This window comes from Phytophthora cinnamomi (assembly GCF_018691715.1).
Source record: "Phytophthora cinnamomi strain GKB4 chromosome Unknown Contig1, whole genome shotgun sequence".
Lineage (NCBI taxonomy): Eukaryota > Oomycota > Peronosporomycetes > Peronosporales > Peronosporaceae > Phytophthora > Phytophthora cinnamomi.
Genome location: NW_027150934.1, coordinates 132,291 through 154,247, shown reverse-complemented (window position 1 = coordinate 154,247; position 21,957 = coordinate 132,291). Strand labels below are relative to the sequence as shown.

The following is a 21,957-nucleotide window of genomic DNA, read 5'->3' as shown; positions in this document are numbered from 1 at the left end:
CGGCGGTGTCTACGACCAAGTGAACCAGTGCAAGACCCAACTACGACCTTCTTCAGGTTATGAGCCCAAGCACCATGTCCTCTGTCCAAGACACCAAGATCTCCATCGACAAGTTCAACGGCGACAACTATGTCACGTGGAACCGCTACATGCGTGGCGTGTTCCTGACCAAGTCGGTGTGGAGCGTCGTGAACCGCGAGACGAAACCAAGCTTCGCGGACACGAGGGCCAAGGACGACTACGTCAAGTCGAGCAACATCGCGTTCGGCCTGATGTTGCTCCACATGGATGCTGACTACCATCATGTGGTCGACGACTGCGAGGAAGCGTGGGTGGCCTGGACGCGACTGCGTTCGCTCTACGGGGGGTCGCAGAAGGCTGGACGCATCTCCCTGAAGCGCCAGCTCTTCAGCATGGAGATGGCAGAAGGCGGCAATGTGCTTCATCATTGCAATGAAGTCCTCAACATCAGCGCCAAGCTCAGCAACATCGGCGCCAAGATGGAGGATGAAGACGTGGCGATCTGCTTGCTCAGGAGTCTGCCCAAGAGTTTCGAGAACGTCGTTCTCCACTTGGAGATGAGCAACGCAGAGCTGCGCACTCAAGATGGGATCAAGGTGCTCACGAATGAGCACATCAAGCGGCAGGGCGAGAAGACGGCTCAGGTGAAGATTGAAGACGCTGCGAGGGCCTTCAATGCCGAGCGTGAAAGTCTCCACTGCATGTACTGCGGAAAATCGGTGCACGTCATGGAAAAGTGCTGGACCAAGCAGAAGGAAGAGAATCGAGGTGCACGACGTGGCCGGTCTGGTCGCGGTGCGAACAACGTCCAGTGGCGTGACGACAGCGATGACGACTGCGTCGCGTTCGCGGTCTCTATGGAGTGTGGAGTCTCCAGGACCAACAAGTTTCAAGGCTCATGGGCGATCGACAGTGGTGCCACGCACCACATCTGCAACGACAAGACCAAGTTTGTCGACATCAAGGTGTGCGACGAAGGTGAACTCACGGTCGCCAACGGCAACACGGCCAAGATCATGGGAGTCGGGACGGTCATGCAGCGGGTCACTTTGCCCAACGGCAAGGAGCGCGACATCCGCATTCAAGATGCACTTTACGTGCCAAGCATGAACAAGAACCTGCTTTCGGTGCCGCAGATCAACCGAAGCGGACTGTTCAAGGTGGTGTTTGATGGTGCTGAAATGCACATCGCACAGAAGAAGTCGAAGAAAATCGTGGCTTCCGCGGACCTGATCGACGGGCTCTACTGGCTCCGAGTCCCAAGCTGCGCTGCGAATTCGGTGCCCAAGGCGTCGGTCAACGCGGTGGATCTTCATGCGCGTTTGGGTCACGCGCCGAATGACGTTCTTCGGAAGATGGTCTCGCGGCATGGTGACGGGTGCGAAAATGCCGACATCGTCGAAGAAGTCAAGCCAGTGTCGTGGGTGCCAACAAGGGAAAATGGTGCAAAAGCCCTTCCCAAGCAACCCGAACAAGCGCAAGTACAAGCCATTCGAGTTCCTCCACTTCGACATTTGCGGACCCATGGAGGAAGTGTCGCTGGGTGGCAGCCGCTACTTGCTGCTCATCACGGACGAAGCCAGCGGCTGCATGTCGGGATTCTGTCTGCGAGCCAGGTCGGAGAGTGAAGGCTGCTTGCGCCGATTCATCACCAAGGTGGAGAAGCAATTCGATGCCAGGGTGAAGTTCGTGCGCCATGACGGAGCCAAGGAGTTCGCGACCAATTCGCTCTTGGCGTACTACGAAGACCACGGCATCGAAGTGCAGCCACGGTTCGGTATGCGCACCAAACCAACGCGACGGCTGAACGTGCCAACCGAACCATCGTGACCATCGGCCGCAGCATGCTTCACTACGCCGGGTTGGACAAGACGTTCTGGGCGGAAGCAGCGATGACGGCGATCTACATCAAGAATCGTCTGCCGTCACCCAAGTCGCCCGACAAAACTCCGTTCGAGACCGTCTACAAGTCCAAGCCCAACGTCAAGCACATGCGGATCTTCGGGTGCAAGGCCTACGTTTTGACGCCGAAGGAGAAGCGACTCAAGTGGGACCCGAAAGCTCGTGAAGGAATTTTCATGGGTTACGAGGAGCGTTCCAAGGCGTATCGAGTTTATGACATCGAGGCGGGGCAGGTGGTCATCTCTCGCGATGTCACATTCGATGAGTCAAGCTTCGATGACTCCAAGGCTGCTGATGGTGAAGAAGTCAACCGACTTACCGACGTTTTCGACGACATGCAAGTCTCCGACGACTCCGGCACAAGGGTGTTCACGCAGGCGGGGAAGCGCAAATCGCGTCCGGACAACCAAGATCGCGACAATGTTCGGCGTCCTCGTCGCAGTGCTGGACTCGAAGAAGCAAGTGCGCCTGGACGCTCGGAAGACGAAGCCCAACGTGAATCTACAGCGGCGCAAGAAGAAAAATCCGAAGAAGACGATGAAGACGGCTCGACTCCGCCCATGTTCTGGCGTGCAAGTGCGAATGCTGTGGAAGCAAGTGACAGCGCGGAGCCGAAGACGTTTCAAGAAGCTGTGAACGGACCAGACCAAGTCCAGTGGCGCAAGGCAATTCGCGCCGAACTCAAGTCAATGCGGCTGTGAGATGTTTTCCGCGCCGCCAAACTGCCCAACAACCAGCGCGCAGTCGGTACCAAGTGGGTGTACAAGATCAAGTGCAACGCGGACGGATCGATCGAGAAGTTCAAGGCTCGGCTCGTCGCGAAAGGCTTCGTGCAGAAGTATGGCATCGACTACACCGAGACGTTTTCGCCCGTCGTGAAGTACGTCACGCTGCGAATGATCATTGCGGTTGCCAAGTACTTCGGATGGCCGATGGACCAGCTCGACGTGGTGACTGCGTTCCTGTACGGCTTGATGAAGGAGAAGGTGTTCTGTAGCGTGCCTGAAGGCGTGGAACTGGACGACGGTTTCGACTGCGTGGAACTGCTCAAGGCGATTTACGGGCTCAAGCAAGCTTCGCGAGTGTGGAACGAGACCTTCGACGAGTATGTGCGCTCCATCGGATTTCGCGTATCAAGCTACGACCCATGCCTCTACATCAAGGTCGTCGACGGCGAATGCGTTATGCTGCTGGTCTACGTGGACGACGTCTTGGTGACCGGAAGCTCAGCGGAAATGATCGCGGAAGTCAAGCGCCAACTCAAGTCGCGGTTCGAGATGACCGACAGTGGCAAGTGTTCCTTCATCCTCGGGATCGAGGTGGTCGACAACGCGGATGGCAGTGTTACGCTGAGCCAAGCTCGCTACGTCAACGACATCCTGGAGCGCTTCGGCATGCAAGACTGCAAACCCGCTGCAAGCTCGGTCGACATCAGCATGAAGCTAGTTTCAAGCGACGCCATGACCAAGTTGGACGCGCCATTTCGCGAGGCTGTCGGTGCACTCATGCACTTGATGACATCGACTCGCCCGGACATTGCGTTCGCAGTTGGCTACGTGTCACGCTTCATGGAGAACCCGCAAGTCGAGCACTGGATTGCAGTCAAGCGCATCTTCCGCTACCTTCAAGGGACCAAGTCGCACGGAATCCGCTTCTCGCCGGGCAAGGACATCGACTTTCAAGGTTACTCGGATGCCGACTGGGCTGGTGATCTTAGTGATCGCAAGTCTACGTCGGGCTACCTGTTCCAAGTCGCCGGCGGACCGATCTCATGGGGTTCCAAGAAGCAATCAAGTGTGTCACTCTTGACAAGTGAGGCCGAGTACATCGCACTGAGTTTGGCGATTCAAGAAGGCAAGTGAGTGCACAAGCTGCTGTGCGAGATCCTGGTTGCTGCAGGCGGAATCACGCCAGAGTTGAAGATTTTCGAAGACAACCAGTCGTGCATCAAGATGACCAAGAACCCCGTCAACCATGGTCCTGCCAAGCACATCGACATCAAGTACCATCACATCCGCGACGAAGTCAAGCGCGGCGAAGTGATCGTCGAGTACTGCGAGACTGCCACCATGCTGGCCGACATCATGACCAAGGGACTCGCCGGACCACGCCACAAGGACTTGGCGGCTGCGCTCGGCGTTCACGCGTGTTCGCATTGAGGGGGCGTGTTGCAGGGTTCTGAACCTTGGTACACTGTACCAGTTCCGAGGTACCCGAACCGGTTAACCGAACCGGTCCAATACGACCACACGTTGATTAGACGAGTAGGTTGATTGGACGAGTAGTGTAGAATGATGGTTGATTAGACGCACTAGTTGATAGGACGCACGGCCGCGTGTCTTTAGCACTAGCCTAGGGTGTAAGCTCCAACAATCCAATCACTTCTGAATTTCGATTCAACCCCCCAAGTGACCTTCCTCGCCTCGCCCCAAGCCTCGGCGGTGTCTACGACCAAGTGAACCAGTGCAAGATCCCAGTACGACCTTCTTCAGCTTCTTCGAGTCCAGCGCTGCGACGAGGACGCCGAACATTGTCGCGATCTTGGTTGTCCGGACGCGATTTGCGCTTCCCCGCCTGCGTGAACACCCTTGTGCCGGAGTCGTCGGAGACTTGCATGTCGTCGAAAACGTCGGTAAGTCGGTTGACTTCTTCACCATCAGCAGCCTTGGAGTCATCGAAGCTTGACTCATCGAATGTGACATCGCGAGAGATGACCACCTGCCCCGCCTCGATGTCATAAACTCGATACGCCTTGGAACGCTCCTCGTAACCCATGAAAATTCCTTCACGAGCTTTCGGGTCCCACTTGAGTCGCTTCTCCTTCGGCGTCAAAACGTAGGCCTTGCACCCGAAGATCCGCATGTGCTTGACGTTGGGCTTGGACTTGTAGACGGTCTCGAACGGAGTTTTGTCGGGCGACTTGGGTGACGGCAGACGATTCTTGATGTAGATCGCCGTCATCGCTGCTTCCGCCCAGAACGTCTTGTCCAACCCGGCGTAGTGAAGCATGCTGCGGCCGATGGTCACGATGGTTCGGTTGGCACGTTCAGCCGTCGCGTTGGTTTGGTGCGCATACCGAACCGTGGGCTGCACTTCGATGCCGTGGTCTTCGTAGTACGCCAAGAGCGAATTGGTCGCGAACTCCTTGGCTCCGTCATGGCGCACGAACTTCACCCTGGCATCGAATTGCTTCTCCACCTTGGTGATGAATCGGCGCAAGCAGCCTTCACTCTCCGACCTGGCTCGCAGACAGAATCCCGACATGCAGCCGCTGGCTTCGTCCGTGATGAGCAGCAGGTAGCGGCTGCCACCCAGCGACTCTTCCTCCATGGGTCCGCAAATGTCGAAGTGGAGGAACTCGAATGGCTTGTACTTGCGCTTGTTCGGGTTGCTTGGGAAGGGCTTTTGCACCATTTTCCCTTGTTGGCACCCACGACATTGGCTTGACTTCTTCGACGATGTCGGCATTTTCGCACCCGTCACCATGCCACTTGAGACCATCTTCCGAAGAACGTCATTCGGCGCGTGACCCAAACGCGCATGAAGATCCACCGCGTTGACCGACGCCTTGGGCACCGAATTCGCAGCGCAGCTTGGGACTCGGAGCCAGTAGAGACCGTCGATCAGGTCCGCGGAAGCCACGATTTTCTTCGACTTCTTCTGTGCGATGTGCATTTCAGCACCATCAAACACCACCTTGAACAGTCCGCTTCGGTTGATCTGCGGCACCGAAAGCAGGTTCTTGTTCATGCTTGGCACGTAAAGTGCATCTTGAATGCGGATGTCGCGTTCCTTGCCGTTGGGCAAAGTGACCCGCTGCATGACCGTCCCGACTCCCATGATCTTGGCCGTGTTGCCGTTGGCGACCGTGAGTTCACCTTCGTCGCACACCTTGATGTCGACAAACTTGGTCTTGTCGTTGCAGATGTGGTGCGTGGCACCACTGTCGATCGCCCATGAGCCTTGAAACTTGTTGGTCCTGGAGACTCCACACTCCATAGAGACCGCGAACGCGACGCAGTCGTCATCGCTGTCGTCACGCCACTGGACGTTGTTCGCACCGCGACCAAACCGGCCACGTCGTGCACCTCGATTCTCTTCCTTCTGCTTGGTCCAGCACTTTTCCATGACGTGCCCCGATTTTCCGCAGTACGGCGACAACTATGCACGTGACATAGTTGGCGCCGTTGAGCTTGTCGATGGAGATCTTGGTGTCTTGGACAGAGGACATGGCGCTTGGGCTCATAACCTGAAGAAGGTCGCAGTTGGGTCTTGCACTTGGAGACTTGGTCGTTGACACCGCCGAGTCTTGGGGCGAGGCGAGGAAGGTCACTTGGGGGGTTGAATCGAAATTCAGAAGTGATTGGATTGTTCGAGCTTACACCCTAAGCTAGTGCTCAAGACACGCGGCCGTGCGTCCTATCAACTAGTGCGTCTAATCAACCATCATTCTACACTACTCGTCCAATCAACCTACTCGTCCAATCAACCTACTCGTCTTATCAACGTGGGGTCGTATTGGACCGGTTCGGTTAACCGGTTCAGGTACCTCGGAACTGGTACAGTGTACCAAGGTTCAGTACCCAGCATCACAAGGCTGCTGATGGTGAAGAAGTCAACCGACTCACCGACGTTTTCGACGACATGCAAGTCTCCGACGACTCCGGCACAAGGGTGTTCACGCAGGCGGGGAAGCGCAAATCGCGTCCGGACAACCAAGATCGCGACAATGTTCGGCGTCCTCGTCGCAGCGCTGGACTCGAAGAAGCAAGTGCGCCTGGACGCTCGGAAGACGAAGCCCAACGTGAATCTACAGCGGCGCAAGAAGAAAAATCCGAAGAAGACGATGAAGACGGCTCGACTCCGCCCATGTTCTGGCGTGCAAGTGCGAATGCTGTGGAAGCAAGTGACAGCGCGGAGCCGAAGACGTTTCAAGAAGCTGTGAACGGACCAGACCAAGTCCAGTGGCGCAAGGCAATTCGCGCCGAACTCAAGTCAATGCGGCTGTGAGGTGTTTTCCGCGCCGCCAAACTGCCCAACAACCAGCGCGCAGTCGGTACCAAGTGGGTGTACAAGATCAAGTGCAACGCGGACGGATCGATCGAGAAGTTCAAGGCTCGGCTCGTCGCGAAAGGCTTCGTGCAGAAGTATGGCATCGACTACACCGAGACGTTTTCGCCCGTCGTCAAGTACGTCACGCTGCGAATGATCATTGCGGTTGCCAAGTACTTCGGATGGCCGATGGACCAACTCGACGTGGTGACTGCGTTCCTGTATGGCTTGATGAAGGAGAAGGTGTTCTGTAGCGTGCCTGAAGGCGTGGAACTGGACGACGGTTTCGATTGCGTGGAACTGCTCAAGGCGATTTACGGGCTCAAGCAAGCTTCGCGAGTGTGGAACGAGACCTTCGACGAGTATGTGCGCTCCATCGGATTTCGCGTATCAAGCTACGACCCATGCCTCTACATCAAGGTCGTCGACGGCGAATGCGTTATGCTGCTGGTCTACGTGGACGACGTCTTGGTGACCGGAAGCTCAGCGGAAATGATCGCGGAAGTCAAGCGCCAACTCAAGTCGCGGTTCGAGATGACCGACAGTGGCAAGTGTTCCTTCATCCTCGGGATCGAGGTGGTCGACAACGCGGATGGCAGTGTTACGCTGAGCCAAGCTCGCTACGTCAACGACATCCTGGAGCGCTTCGGCATGCAAGACTGCAAACCCGCTGCAAGTCCGGTCGACATCAGCATGAAGCTAGTTTCAAGCGACGCCCTGACCAAGTTGGACGCGCCATTTCGCGAGGCTGTCGGTGCACTCATGCACTTGATGACATCGACTCGCCCGGACATTGCGTTCGCAGTTGGCTACGTGCCACGCTTCATGGAGAACCCGCAAGTCGAGCACTGGATTGCAGTCAAGCGCATCTTCCGCTACCTTCAAGGGACCAAGTCGCACGGAATCCGCTTCTCGCCGGGCAAGGACATCGACTTTCAAGGTTACTCGGATGCCGACTGGGCTGGTGATCTTAGTGATCGCAAGTCTACGTCGGGCTACCTGTTCCAAGTCGCCGGCGGACAGATCTCATGGGGTTCCAAGAAGCAATCAAGTGTGTCACTCTTGACAAGTGAGGCCGAGTACATCGCACTGAGTTTGGCGATTCAAGAAGGCAAGTGGGTGCATAAGCTGCTGTGCGAGATCCTGGTTGCTGCAGGCGGAATCACGCCAGAGTTGAAGATTTTCGAAGACAACCAGTCGTGCATCAAGATGACCAAGAACCCCGTCAACCATGGCCGCGCCAAGCACATCGACATCAAGTACCATCACATCCGCGACGAAGTCAAGCGCGGCGAAGTGATCGTCGAGTACTGCGAGACTGCCACTGTAGTGGGTCTAACTTGACTCATTACTTTATCTTACACGTTGCGCAACGTGTATGAGGAAGCGTAAGTACTTAGTAATTACTTAGGTTAATTATATTTGAATACACAAATATAAGTTAAGTAAGAAAGGATTCCAAGTGACTTAGATTAGGTAAAATGAGAACTGTATTGTTTGTAAATTGATCTTCCTCTAAAACCTGCTAAAAACTGTTTATCATCTATGAAAGGGTTGACAGCGGCTGGCTGTCAGAGCCCCGCTAATATGCATGTCTCTGATTGGCAGAAAGATGCTACTGTCTACCAATACGATCTTTGGGTATGTGTGGACCACTAATTGTGGTGGCCCACTTCAATGTATCCATTGGTGTGTCTTACACCAATGTGAGGAAGTATCTAAAACCTTTAACAGATATTTATCTGTTAAACCATAAGCGGCAATTGCCATGCACAAGTGACAGTTGTCACTTGTGACCGTTGTCATGCACAAGTGACTGTTGTCACTTGTGTGTGTAACCCCGTTACACCATCCCCCCGTTAAGCTTAGACGTGTCGGTCTCGACACGTCAATTAATATTGACTGCTTGTCAATTGTTTGTGCTGGGGATTTCCGTGCTCATCCACAATGAGCACGATCAAGCTGAAGACCACCATTGCAACAGATTGTAAACGCTCTGTTGCTGAGTACCATGCGCGGTAGGGCAAGGTGCGCCGCTACCACGGGAACAGACAACACAGTGTCTGTGTACGATTCTTCGATGTCGACCGCGCCTGTGCGTCGACATCTCTAAGCGAATTTCTGTTGCTTACCGTGATCGGGTAAGCAAGCGCCAAAGCACTTCGAGTCCTTCTCGAAGTGAGGCAAGTATTAGCAACTCCACGCTGTTGCGGTGGAGGCTGGTGTCCGTGCGTTGTGCGCACTGTCCGTCCAGGTGGCGGTGCGTATTAGCAACCGCGACCACAACAGGTATACTATATGTATACCTGAGAGCTTCAATGATCTCCGTGCTAATTATCTAGCACGCGAGTCGTCAGGCGTTGTAGATTACTACAGCGCTCGCACTACCTTCTTGCTGGTAGTGCGTGTTGGGTTTCGTACTCCTTCAGCATGTCCGGAACGTCTTCCATCAGGACGTTCCGTGGTCCCCACGTGTCGTGTTGGGGAGGGAAACCTCTCCAGCGAATGCGAAAACAATCCGGACCTCGGATTGTTTTCCTATGATCAACAATTCGCTGGACGATCCAGCGAATTTCTCCGCGTGCGTCTCGCAGCGGTGGCGGAGGTGGTGGAAACACGCCCCGATGGTCAACGCCGTGTTGACCTTCATCTCGTGTTGCTCCACGACCAAGTGACGGTCGTGGAGTACTTTCAGAGCGCGGCGGTTGCCGCTCTGTTCCTTCGTGTCCAGGCTCTGGCGGTCTCCCAGACCGCCTTGAACTTGCCGGTCGGGCTGTAGGCCCGACTGTATTAACTGCTCCAGCGCGACTACGCGCTGGAGAGGAGGGTTTCCCATGTCGAGTCTGTCTCTTCGGGTCAGACGAGCCACTTGGCTCGTGCTGGAGGTATGGCTTTAACCGCCCGACATAAAATGTCGGGTGGAGGCGCATGCTAGACGGTATGTCTAGCGTGTATGCGTTACCGTGGCGTGCCATCACCGTGAATGGCCCGATGAAGCGCGGAGCGAGCTTGCTTGCTCCGAAATCCGAAACTGCATGTCTAGGCAGGTTTTGTGTAGCTAGCAAAACTAATGAACCAACTTTAAATTCATTTGTGTTGCCTCTGCCCGCATTGTCTGCATTCAGCTTCTGTTGATCAACAGAAGCTGCTATTGTGTCTTGGACAAACCGAACTACGGCTTGTCTTTCGGTGATGAAACTGATTGCATCCGAGCTGAAGTCATTCAGCTCGCTCTCCGCTAGAGGCCCGGCCTCTGCGTGGTTCTTTGCGGTGTCTGCGCCCTGCGCAGACCCGTGGTCGTTAGCCTTGTTGTTGGGGGAGTCTGCGCCCTGCGCAGACTCATGTGGTTTGTCCATTGTTGCAGCTGACACTGTGCAAGTGTCAGCGGTTTTCTGCGGCTGCTGTATTGCAGTCGTAGATCCTCCCCCACTTAAAGTGGGAGCCATCACTCCGAGCAAACTCGGTAGACGGGGATGCCGCATGGCATTCACATAAAACGGTGTATGCCCGGTCGAGGCATGCACCTAGTTGTTGATGGCGAATTCCGCCATCGACAAACACTCGCTCCAGTATTGGAACGAGTGAGCGTAGCTCTTCAGAATGTCGACGAGCACGCGGTTCACGCGCTCGGTTTGACCGTCCGTCTGCGGATGGTCCGCAGTCGACATGGAAAGCTGGCTCCCAAGAAGTGTAAACACTTCTTGCCACAGATGCGCTGTGAAGCGCGGGTCTCTGTCCGACACGATGTCGGACGGCATGTCATGGTGTTTGAACACCATGTCGACGAGCAGACGGGCCGTTTGCTTCGCGGTCACCTCTGCTGGCACCGCAGCAAGATGTACCATCTTGCTGAAACGGTCTACAAAGACCACAACACCGGTGTTCCCTCCGCTGTCCGGGGGAAGACCAAAGATGAAGTCCAAAGACATGGACTTCCAACACTCCGACGGAGTCGGTAGTGATTGTAATGGAGCCTGCGCGAATGGCGCAGGATTTACGCGTTGGCACACCTCGCAAGCACGGACGTACTTGCGCACCCACTTATACTGGTGGTGCCAGTAGAAGTCGCGCGTGAGAAGGACGTAAGTCTTCTCACGTCCGAGATGTCCCGCAGTCGGGGCATCATGATACTCGTACATGATCCTGAGTCGCAGGTCATGGTCATTCGGCACGACAACGCGATCCGCGTTGTCGTCGACTGCATTGTAAAGCAGTAGTCCTTCGTGCACACGAAAGCGGTGTGCACGCACTCGAAGGTGCTTGGGCAGCTTCTGACGGGACTTGTCAGAAGGCGCTGTGCCATAGGCCAGCAAGAGCTTCGCGTCCGCGTCGTGCGCGTACGCGGCCTTCACATCATCCAACAGAGATGATGTGGGTTTGCTCGATCGCATGGCGTCCATGGCATTGACGTCAACAGCTTCTGCATAGTCCGGCCGACGTGATAACGCGTCGGCCACTACATTCAATCTTCCGGGTTTGTATTCGACCCGGAAGTTATACTCCGCAAAGAATGAGAGCCATCTCGCCATTCTTTGTGATATGTGTGGCAACTTCACTGCGGTGCGCAGTGATGCATGGTCGGTGTAGACCACAAATGGTCTACTCCCAAGCAAATACACTCGGAACTTTGCGAGTGCATACTTCATGGCAAGGAGTTCCTTGTCATGCACCGGATAGTTGCGCTCAGCTGGCTTCAGCTGACGCGATTGGTAGTAGACGACACGATCACGGCCCTCGTGATCGTGCTGCATTAACGCGCATCCGATCGCGAAATCGGATGCGTCACACACTACGTGAAATGGGCGATCTTGGTCAGCCACTGCCAAGATCGGCGCCTCAGTCAAGCCCCGCTTGACTGTATCGAATGCCTTTTGGCAATCGGGTGTCCAATTCCACACAGCTTCTTTCTTAAGAAGTTGTGACAGCGGGTGGATCTTGCCCGCATAATCCTCCACGTACTTGCACAAGTACGTGGTCAAGCCAAGGAACTGTCTCAGTTCTTTGACACTTGAAGGCGTTGGCCATTCGTTAACCACTCTGACCTTGTCTGGGTCAGGGCGAACACCATTCTTCCCTACGAGACACCCGAGGACGGGTATCTCGCTCGCCCCGAAGATACACTTCTTCAGGTTCGCGTAGAGCTTATGCTTTCGAATAAGCTCAAGTAGCTTCCGGAGATGCACCCTGTGCATCTCTACGTCGGTCTTCCCGTCCACAGCCCGGCTGTGGATGAACACATCATCGAAGTAGCTCGGCGCGAAGTCGCGCACCGAGTGCAACAAGTGCGTCAGGCACCTGTTGAAAGTCGCAGGGGCATTCTTAAGCCCCTGCGGCATTACTAGCCATTTCCAGAGCATGCCGCTTGGCGTGCTCACTGCCGTGAGAGGGATATCGCTCTCACGCATTAGGATTTGATAAAATCCATCTCGCAAGTCGAGAGCACTGTAAACGGTGCTCCCGGCCATCGAATCGATGATAACATCTTCTCGCGGTATCGGCGTCTGCGCCGGTACCGTCGCATCGTTCAGCTTGTTATACGCATGAACGATGCGCCATCCGCCCTGTGGCTTTTTGACACAGAACGTCGGAGCACTGTGCGGGGACTTTGATTCCCGCACTTGTCCTGCTTTGCGACGACTTTCAAAGAAGTCGTCGATCGCTTTCACTTGCTCTCGCGGCAGTGGCCACTGCCGCGTGACACAGTACTTCGTGCCCGGCACGAGATCAATCTCGTGCTGAATACCCTTATCTTGCGGAAGTTCCGCAGGAATCTCTTCCGGGAGTACGTCTTTGTACTCCCTCAAAAATCCGTAATAGGGACTCGACTTCAGCGAGTCCCAACCTTGTTCCTCGAAGCGCTCTCGCTTCGTCTTCGCACTGAGAGTGTCTTCACTCTCAGTGGTACTTCCCATGAAGAGCTGCCTCAGCTCTTCACTCTCGCTCTCCGTTCTTTCGGTGTCCGAAAGAACGCAGACTTGCTCGATGCGTCCATCGTGCAAGTCGCGCGTGAAGCACTTCCAGCTCATGGCTGGAAGCGAAGTCAACTCCGACGCCTTCGTCGGAGGATTAGCGAGTTCCATTTCGCGATACTGGAATCCAGTATCGGTGCGCGTGAAGACGCCTAGCGTCTCGACGTCCGGCGTCATCGCCCCAGTCTGCCCAGCAGACTGTTCTTGTTGCGTCTCGGTCCCGGACCGAGACTTGCGCAGCGTTTTCCGCTTGCGCCGTCTTCTTGTTGTGCGGAGCCGGGCTCCGCACAGTTGTTCTTTTCGTCCAGGCCCGGCCGTGGACAGTCGTTCGCCGGCGGACCCTGTCCGCGGGCGCGCGGTATCAAGCCCGGCTTGACCGCATTTTCCTTCGTGCAGCCCGGCTGCACGGTAATGTGTCCCTTCGCCGGCAGACCCTGTCTGCGGGCGCGCGATATCAAGCCCGGCATGATCGCATGGCGCTTCGTCGTGCAGCCCGGCTGCACGACAGCATGCAAATTGCGTCAGTGCGGTACGTTTGCAACCGTCCGCACTGTTTGCAGCGTCAACTCCCGGAGTTGACACGCCTTCGTCACCTCGACGCCATTCATTGGCGGAGCCCCTCATGACCGATGGTGCGTCGGCTCCCGGAGCCGACGCGTCGTTGTCGACCTGACCTCTTCGGTTCAGGGACTGTCCCTTACACGCTTGAACGTGGGTGTTGGTTCCCGGAACCAACATATCTTTTTCTTCTGACGTCGGCAGCATTGCCGACGTGGGTCTCACTTGTGCGCGCCCTCGCGCACTTCTTGGGCACTCCGGGACAGCAGCATAAAGCGCTGTCTCGACTGGTGAGCCGCGCGCACCTGCTGGTGCGTGCGCTGCGGTAACAGGGCCATCGCTCTCTGTTCCGCAGTTGCGACCGAAGCGCACGAGCGTGCGCTTCTTCCAGTCTATCACCGGATCATGCCGTGCAAGCCACGGCATGCCCATTACCACGTCGAACTTATCGTCCAGGTCCAGGACGATAAAGCGTTCGACAAACACTCGTTGTTTGTACGAGAAGCGCACGTTCACGACGCGCTTCTCGGTCTTCACGATGGCACCTGTTGCCAGTCGTACCTCCAGAAGACTTCGAGGTGTATCTACCTCCTCGAAGTCAAGTCTCGACAGGCTTCGTAGTCGAACAAAGTTGTTCGACGCGCCTGAGTCTACCAATGCTCGAAGAGAGTCACTCGCTCTCTTCGAGTAAACCTTCAAGATGACTAGGTTTGGCCTGTCATCTTGTTTCTTGCAGTGAGAGCTGGTCTCACTGGGGGCTGCAGTCCTCAGTGTCGCGTGCCCGATGTCGGCACGCGCGACTGCATTACCAGTAGGGCGCCCCGCGCCTACTGGATGTTCGCGTTTTTGTTGGTCCGCGGCGATGCCTAGCATCGCCACGACGGCCACCTCCAGGGGGCATGGGAGCTGTACACTCCCGTGCAAAGTGACCGATCCTTCCGCAGCGGAAGCATCGCACGTTACCTCCCTGCTGCTGGTAACCAGCAGTTGTTGCGCTCGAGAGGTCCATTGGCTCCGGACCTCCCGTCCTCGCTACCGGGCGCGGTTGCGGCCTCGGCACGTTCACATGCAGTTTAGCCTGCCGCAGGCTAAACTCTTCTTGCATGGCAAGAGTAATCGCAGCTTCGAGAGTACTCGGGTACTCTCGGAAGAGATAGGTCTTCACAGGCCCATCTCTAAGCCCCTTCATGAACGTGACGACCTTGGTCGCCTCGTCAATCGGGTTAGTCACGATATTTGATACCAAATATCGTGCGCGCTGCGCGTAAGCATGGACGTCATGCTTACCCTGCTGAAGGTCGAGGAACTCCGCCCTCGACCGGAACTCGTTTTGCGGGGGCTCAAACGCTTGTTTGAGCTCCTCTTTGAACACTTCGTACGTGCTAAAGCACGTAGGATCTGAGAGTCGGCGTCCGTACGCCCAACTCCTCGCTCGTCCGCCAAGGCAGGACATGGCGAACGCAACCTTTGACAACGGGTCGACGATACGTCGAGCCGCAATGGCTGTGTCGAGCTCGACAAGCCATCGGAGGAGAGGCTCGCCCTCTCTTCCCACGTAATTGCTTACGCTCAACTTTAATGGTTGAGCACGCGGTGTCGTCCCTGACGACGCCGTCACTGAGGAAGCAGCGTCACGCTGCTCCTTCATGATGAACCCCAGAGCAACACCATGTTGCTCCGTCGGCGATAGCGTACGCAGCATTGTAGCTATCGCCGCTTCTCCAATGACTGTTGACAGTCGTTGGAGGGCTTCCCACTCTGGGTCAGACAGGTGGGGGCAGTCCGCGCGTGCAACATGCGTTGCAGGCGTATTGGAGCTCTCCATCGTCACCTCCGTGCTCATGGGGTTCTCGGCTCCGCGTTCGTACACCCTGTACGAACGTCACGTAGTCGGTCGTTGGACGGACTACGAAGTGCTACCAGGTGTAGTGGGTCTAACTTGACTCACTACTTTTGCTTACACGTTGCACTACGTGTATGAGGAAGCGTACGTAGTTAGTAATTACTTGAGTTAATTATACTTGAATCCACAAGTATAATTTAAATTAGATAAGACTCCAAGTGACTTAGATTAGGTAAAATGAGAACTGTATTGTTTGTAAATTTATCTTCCTCTAAAATCTGCTAAAGCTGTTTATCATCTATGAAAGGGTTGGCAGCGGCTGGCTGTCAGAGCTCCGCCAATATGCACGTCTCTAATTGGTAGAAAGATGTTGCTTTCTACCAATAGGATCTTTGGGTAGGTGTGGACCACTCATGTGTGGTGGCCCACTTCAATGTATCCATTGGTGTGTCTTACACCAATGTGAGGAAGTACCTAAAACCTTTAACAGATATTTATCTGTTAAACGATAAGTGACAAATGTCATGCACAAGTGACAGTTGTCACTTGTGACCGTTGTCATGCACAAGTGACTGTTGTCACTTGTGTGTGTAACCCCGTTACACTAACCCTAACAAGCCCATTGAGTCTTCGGTGACTTGGTTGGTGTTGTTGGTGGGGAAATTGTGCCTTATATAAATTAGCGCGTGTTCCTACACGACCGTACTTCGTCACGTTCATCGACGAGTACTCACACTTTTGTGTGGTTTACTTGCTGCGGAACAAGTCCGAGGTAGCTGCCATGTTTGCTGAGTACGTGGCGTTCGCCGAAACTCAGACGGGTGGTCGCGTGAGAACGCTCCGTGTGAAGCAAACCCGTAGCGACAACGGTGGCGAGTACAAGTCGCGCCAAATGGCCAAATTCTGCAATGACCGAGGCATCGTACAGAAATTCACGCCTCCGTACACGCCTCAATTTAACGGAGTGGCTGAGCGGATGAACCGGACTTTGGTGGAATGTGCGCGCTGCATGTTGGAACATGCCGGACTGTCGAAGGGATATTGGGGTGAAGCGGTGTTGACGGCGACGTTCCTCCGGAATCGGTGTCCAACCCGCTCCACCTCCCACGACAAGTCGCCACACCAAGTATGGACAGGTAACAAGCCACTGCTGGCGAACCTCAAGGTATTCGGTTGCCATGCGTATGTGACGGTCCGGAAGGAGAAACGCACGAAGTTTGACGCTCGGTCGGTGCGTTGTCGATTCCTCGGGTACTCGGAGCATGAGAAAGCGTATCGGTTTGAAGAAATCAAGAGCGGTCGCGTGCTAGTGAGCCGCGATGCGCCGTTCATGGAAGACGTCTTCGACAGTGGGAGACGCAACTTTGATCAAGAAGAAGCGGTCGTCGAACTTCGTGATGAAGATTCGACGGACGTCTGGTCTGGAAGAGGATGATGAAGAAGAGACTGCGCGGGACGAAGACTTCGAGCCCGGCACCAAGCGACACCAGCGGACGCAGTCGTTAGAGGAAGCGGTGGAGATCCCAAGATCCAAGCGACAAAGTCGGCAACAGACGCTGGACGAGATGTCAGCGATCACAAGGGAAGAAGGTTTTGACGCGGCCTTCGTTGTGGATTCAGTAGGAGAAATGCCGACTACGTTCTTATCGGCGATGGAATCCAGCAACTCGGCCAAGTGGAAGGAAGCGTGCGACTCGGAGATCAACTCTCTACGCAAGAACGAGACGTGGGTGTTGGTGCCATTGCCCAACGGACGCAAGGCAATCGGCTGCAGATGGGTGTTTCGAATCAAGAAAAACCAGGCTGGGGACATCGAGCGCTTCAAGGCACGACTGGTGGCCAAGGGATTTTTGCAGAAGTATGGCATCGACTACGAAGAAACCTTCGCACCGGTGGCCAAGTTCACGTCGATCTGGATCTTGCTCAGTCTGGCGGCCAAGTACAATCTCACGGTGCATCAGATGGATGTCAAGATGGCATTCCTGAATGGATGGCTGAACGAAGACATCTATATGGTGCAGCCGGACGGCTACGTCGACGAAGCGCACCCAGACTTCGTGTGCAAGCCCAAGCGCTCCCTTTACGGCCTGAAGCAATCACCGCGAATGTGGAACCAGACCATCGATAAGTTTATGCTGGAACTGGGGTTCAAGAAGTGCGAGGCAGATCACTGCATCTACGTCAAGCGAGATGACCAAGACATGATCTTCGTGGTGCTATACGTGGACGACTTGATCCTCGCAAGCAATAACGACAAGCTGCTCAAGTCGACCAAGAAGGCACTCAGCGTACGGTTCGAGATGACGGACATGGGTCGGCTCAAGTACTTCCTCGGCATGGAAATCGACCAAGTTCCCAAGACTGGAAACGTGTCGGTGCGGCAGACCAAGTTTGCGAAGGACATCCTGGAGAAGTTCAGCATGGAGAATAGCAACTCTGTCAAGACACCACAAGACCCGGGATTCAAGTTGACCAAGGCCATGTGCGAAGGAGGTTGCAAGCACGAGGAGACCATGGCAAAGGTGCCGTACAGGAACGCAGTCGGGTGTCTCATGTACCTGATGGTGTGAACTCGGCCGGACTTCGCAGCCGCAGTGGGAGTTCTCAGCCAGTTTGCCTCAGATCCGTGCCCGACACACTGGCAAGCGCTCAAGAGGGCGTTTCGCTACATCCAAGGCACGAAAGCACATGGCATCGAGTTTCAGGCGAGCAGCGAGGATGGACTCCAAGGCTATTCGGATGCAGACTGGGCCGGCGACATCGAGTCTCGACGGAGTACGAGCGGCTACGCGTTCATGATGAACGGCGGTTGCATCAGCTGGAGAAGCAAGAAAGAGCGAACGGTGGCGCTATCATCGACGGAGGCACGTTGACGGAAGCTGCTCAGGCTTTGGCTCAAGGCATTCCTGTGTGAGATCGGCGAAATGTAGACCAAGTCACCAGTCAAGATCTACGAGGACAACCAAGGATCCATCGCGTTGGCCAAGAACCCGGAGTTCCACAAGCGCACCAAGCACATCGACATTCGCTACCACTTCGTGCGAGAGAAGGTAGAAGACGGCCAAGTGGTGTTGGAGTACTGTTCGACGAAGGACATGCTGGCGGACTTGATGACCAAGCCGATCATCGCTGTGCAGTTCGACTTCTTACGGAGCAAGCTCGGTATCCAAGGAGCAACAATGGTCGAGTCGAGTGGGAGTGTTGTCAAGAAGGCGTCTCGACCTTCGGCGGTGTACCGGTAGATACCGGTACGACCTTCATTCGGCGGCACTTCAAGCATTCCCTTGATTACGTGGAGGTGATTACGGGACAGGTGTTTACGCCACAGTGTCGCGTGGGTACAAGATTGTAGGTACAAGATGGGCATCGACGTGGCAGCTGCTGATTGGCTCAAGCGACTCAGTATCCAGTTAGGAATCCAGTAGTGTGTATCCAGACGAGAATCCAGTTGGCTTAGAGGTAGCAAGGAGTTAGCGAACTAAGGACCTCAATTCAATCACTTTGCATTCCGACATCAAGTGATCAAACGACCTTTGCTTTTGTTGGCCTGGATGTACGCATCGATTGCAGCCTCGTCTAGGTAGCGGGATAGGTTAAGCAAACGGACATGGTAGCGTTCACGCGGCTGCTCATGACGAATTCCATCTACACCTACTTGTCGCGCCTATACCATTCTCGATCGTTGCTCTTGTTCCCTAGGGGTCTCGTCCACGGTCTCATGGGCATTACGGAGCGGGAAGTGCCGATTACGGAATAGTAATCTGTTGAACTCCTCGTTCCATTCCGTTGCGCGTTCACGTGTCCAAAAGATCAAGTGCACAGCATGGCGACCGTGGTCGTAGCAAATTTGTTTTGATTCATTGCAATGACTTTCGCCGGATCGTAACCACTGTTGTCGATCCCTAGCACGAATTCGCTCGTAAGGCGTTTTCGTGTTTGGAATTGCGGATAGATCTTGAACTTGGGGTCAAGCTGTAAGATGAGCTCTCCTTCGACTTGTGCTCGAATGATATTCTGGATCCGCCGGAGTGTCTGTTGAGTGCACACCCATTTTAGGAAATCCGGTAGCCTGGCGTAAAGGATCGTGCCTTCGATTAGCCCCTGAATTACATTTTGCTCTTCCTCGGTCGGTTTACGAATCACACTTGGGTACCCATCGCGGGTTTCGCAGAGCTCACGTAGGGCCAGTATCTCTTCCGGTATGTACGCACTCCAGAGAAAACGAAACGGAGATGATCCCCCCTCCGGCGCTGAGGTGGACTGCTCTTGATGTTCAAACGTGCGTAGCGACCATGGGTTCTGTCGTGTAGGAACACGCGCTAATTTATATAAGGCACAATTTGTAGTGGGTCTAACTTGACTCACTACTTTAGCTTACACGTTGCGCAACGTGTATGAGGAAGCGTAAGTACTTAGTAATTACTTAGGTTAATTATATTTGAATACACAAATATAAGTTAACTTAGACAAGACTCCAAGTAGCTAGTTTAAGGTAAATTGAGAACTGTATTGTTTGTAAATTGATCTTCCTCTAAAATCTGCTAAAGCTGTTTAACATCTATGAAAGGGTTGGCAGCGGCTGGCTGTCAGAGCCCCGCTAATATGCATGTCTCTGATTGGTAGAAAGATGCTGCTTTCTACCAATAGGATCTTTTGGGTATGTGTGGACCACTCACTGTGGTGGTCCACTTCAATGTATCCATCGGTGTGTCTTACACCAATGTGAGGAAGTATCCAAAACGTTTAACAGATAACCTATCTGTTAAATTCACAGGTGGCTTGCAGCCACTTGTACGTGTAACCCCGTTACACCATCCCCCCCTTAAGGTTAGACGCGCGGGGTCCCCGCACGTCAATCTTTGGAATTGACCATTCGTCAATTCTCCGCGTTTGAAGAAGAAATCCGCGCTCATTCAACGATGAGCGCGCCTCAGAAGAAGTCTGCAAAGTCGATGGGGAGTCATCTCTCCATCGACGACTACTTCGAACGCCAGAAGGCGAAGTACGGTGACGTCGTCGACTTCGACGACGACGATGAAGACATGGAGGGCGAGGAGGACTCGCCCTCAAAGCGTAAAGACTCAGTGTCGAGCGAATCGCTCGACCCTCACGCCAAGAACGTTCGCCCGCGTGAAGGGGACGAATCGGACGCTTCGAGTTCGAAGCGTTCGCGTACTGAGAGCGATACCCCACTCGCTTCCGCTGGGGCTCTCAGTACTCCGCGCGCTGCTGCTGCAGCGCGTGATGTTAAAGCTCAAGGCTCTCCGCGCGCTGCGCCTGCAGCGCGCGATCCATGGATGCCGTCCGCGTCCGAGATCGCGGACCGATTTGGGAACTCGGTACCTCCGAATGAGGTGCCGCTGTACGTATGCAGCGCCATCAAAGATGACGCTGTGGCTGCCGAGCTGCACTTTGATGCGGAAACGCATCAAAGGCGCGATTACTACATCGGACTCTTTCATGAGCTCCGATGGTTTCAAAGCAAGAAGACCTCTTCTCGCAGCAAAGTGCCCGAATGGCAGGCACTTTGTCAAAGCTGGAATGCCTTTGTTGAGAACTTCAACAAGAGGCCGAGTGCTTACCGTGATCGGATTAAGCAAGCGCGTGATCGCTTCGAGACGTACTCGAAGCGTGGAAAGCTGGAGCAACTTCATGTTGCTGCTGAGGAGGCAAATGTGCCGTGCGCTGTGCCCGAGGGCTTTCAGTGCACGAAGTGCTTTCCGGCGCGGTCCGCTTGAGCGACCGCGACCTGAACGGGTACACGTCGTTCCGTGTGCCCGAGAGTCTCAAAGAGCTCCGTGCTAAGTTCTTAGCACGTGAGGGTTCGGGCGCTAGCGATGATCGCAGCGCTCGTGTTACTTCCGCTGCGCCAGCGCGTACTGCTCTTCGTACGCCCTCACCATTTCCGGAACGTCCTCCAGCAAGACGTTCCGCGGCTCCCATGTATCTCGATGGGGAGGAAATCCTCTCCAACGAATACGAAAACGAGCCCCTTGAGGGTTCGTTTTCGGGATACTATGGTCAACAATCCGCTCAACAATCCAGCGGGTTGAGCCGCGGGCGTCACGGATCGGCGGTGGCGGGGGTGGGAACACGCCCCGGGTATGATCAGCCACGGGCTGATCATTATGCGCCTCTCCACGACCGGGTGGCCGTCGTGGAGCGTCTGCAGGGCGCTGAGTTCGCCGCCCTGAAGCAGGAGCTGGCGAACCAGAAGGCCCAAGTCGCGGCGGTCTCGCAGACCGCCTCGAATATCCAGGTCGAGCTGGGGACCCAGATGAAGGGGTTGCTCCAGCGCGTCCGCGCGCTGGAGGAGAGGTTGCTCGTCGCCGAGGCCAAGTCCTCCGCTTCTGCCTCGGCTCCTGCCGAGGCTTCGGGTTAGTCGAGCTAGATGGCTCGTGCTGCAGGTATGGCTTCAGCCGTCCGACGTAGAAGGTCGGATGGAGGCGCATGCTAGACGGTATGTCTAGCGTGTATGCGTTGCCGTGCCGTGCCAACACAGTGAACGGCCCGATGAAGCGCGGAGCAAGCTTGCTTGCTCCGAAATCCGAAACTGCATGTCTAGGCAGGTTTTGTGTAGCTAACAAAACTAATGAACCAACTTTAAATTCA

The 21,957-nt window shown here is 55.0% G+C and overlaps 3 protein-coding genes across 3 annotated transcripts; 2 read left to right on the top strand and 1 right to left on the bottom strand.

The window, feature by feature from the left end:
• Positions 1-74: 74 nt before the first annotated feature.
• IUM83_06214 (Copia protein) lies at positions 75-2,624 on the top strand (the record flags this gene model as incomplete). The annotated part of the gene is made up of 3 exons (XM_067930400.1): positions 75-1,392; positions 1,457-1,793; positions 1,865-2,624. 3 exons carry the CDS (start codon positions 75-77, stop codon positions 2,622-2,624), a joined length of 2,415 nt encoding a protein of 804 aa, XP_067800320.1.
• Positions 2,625-2,645: 21 nt separating this feature from the next.
• Positions 2,646-4,082, top strand: IUM83_06213 (Retrovirus-related Pol polyprotein from transposon TNT 1-94; the record flags this gene model as incomplete). The annotated part of the gene is made up of 2 exons (XM_067930399.1): positions 2,646-3,735; positions 3,823-4,082. 2 exons carry the CDS (start codon positions 2,646-2,648, stop codon positions 4,080-4,082), a joined length of 1,350 nt encoding a protein of 449 aa, XP_067800511.1.
• Positions 4,083-4,368: 286 nt separating this feature from the next.
• On the bottom strand, positions 4,369-6,051 carry IUM83_06212 (Integrase catalytic core protein; the record flags this gene model as incomplete). Its single annotated transcript, XM_067930398.1, has 1 exon — positions 4,369-6,051. One exon carries the CDS (start codon positions 6,049-6,051, stop codon positions 4,369-4,371), a length of 1,683 nt encoding a protein of 560 aa, XP_067800358.1.
• Between the last annotated feature and the right edge of the window lie 15,906 nt (positions 6,052-21,957).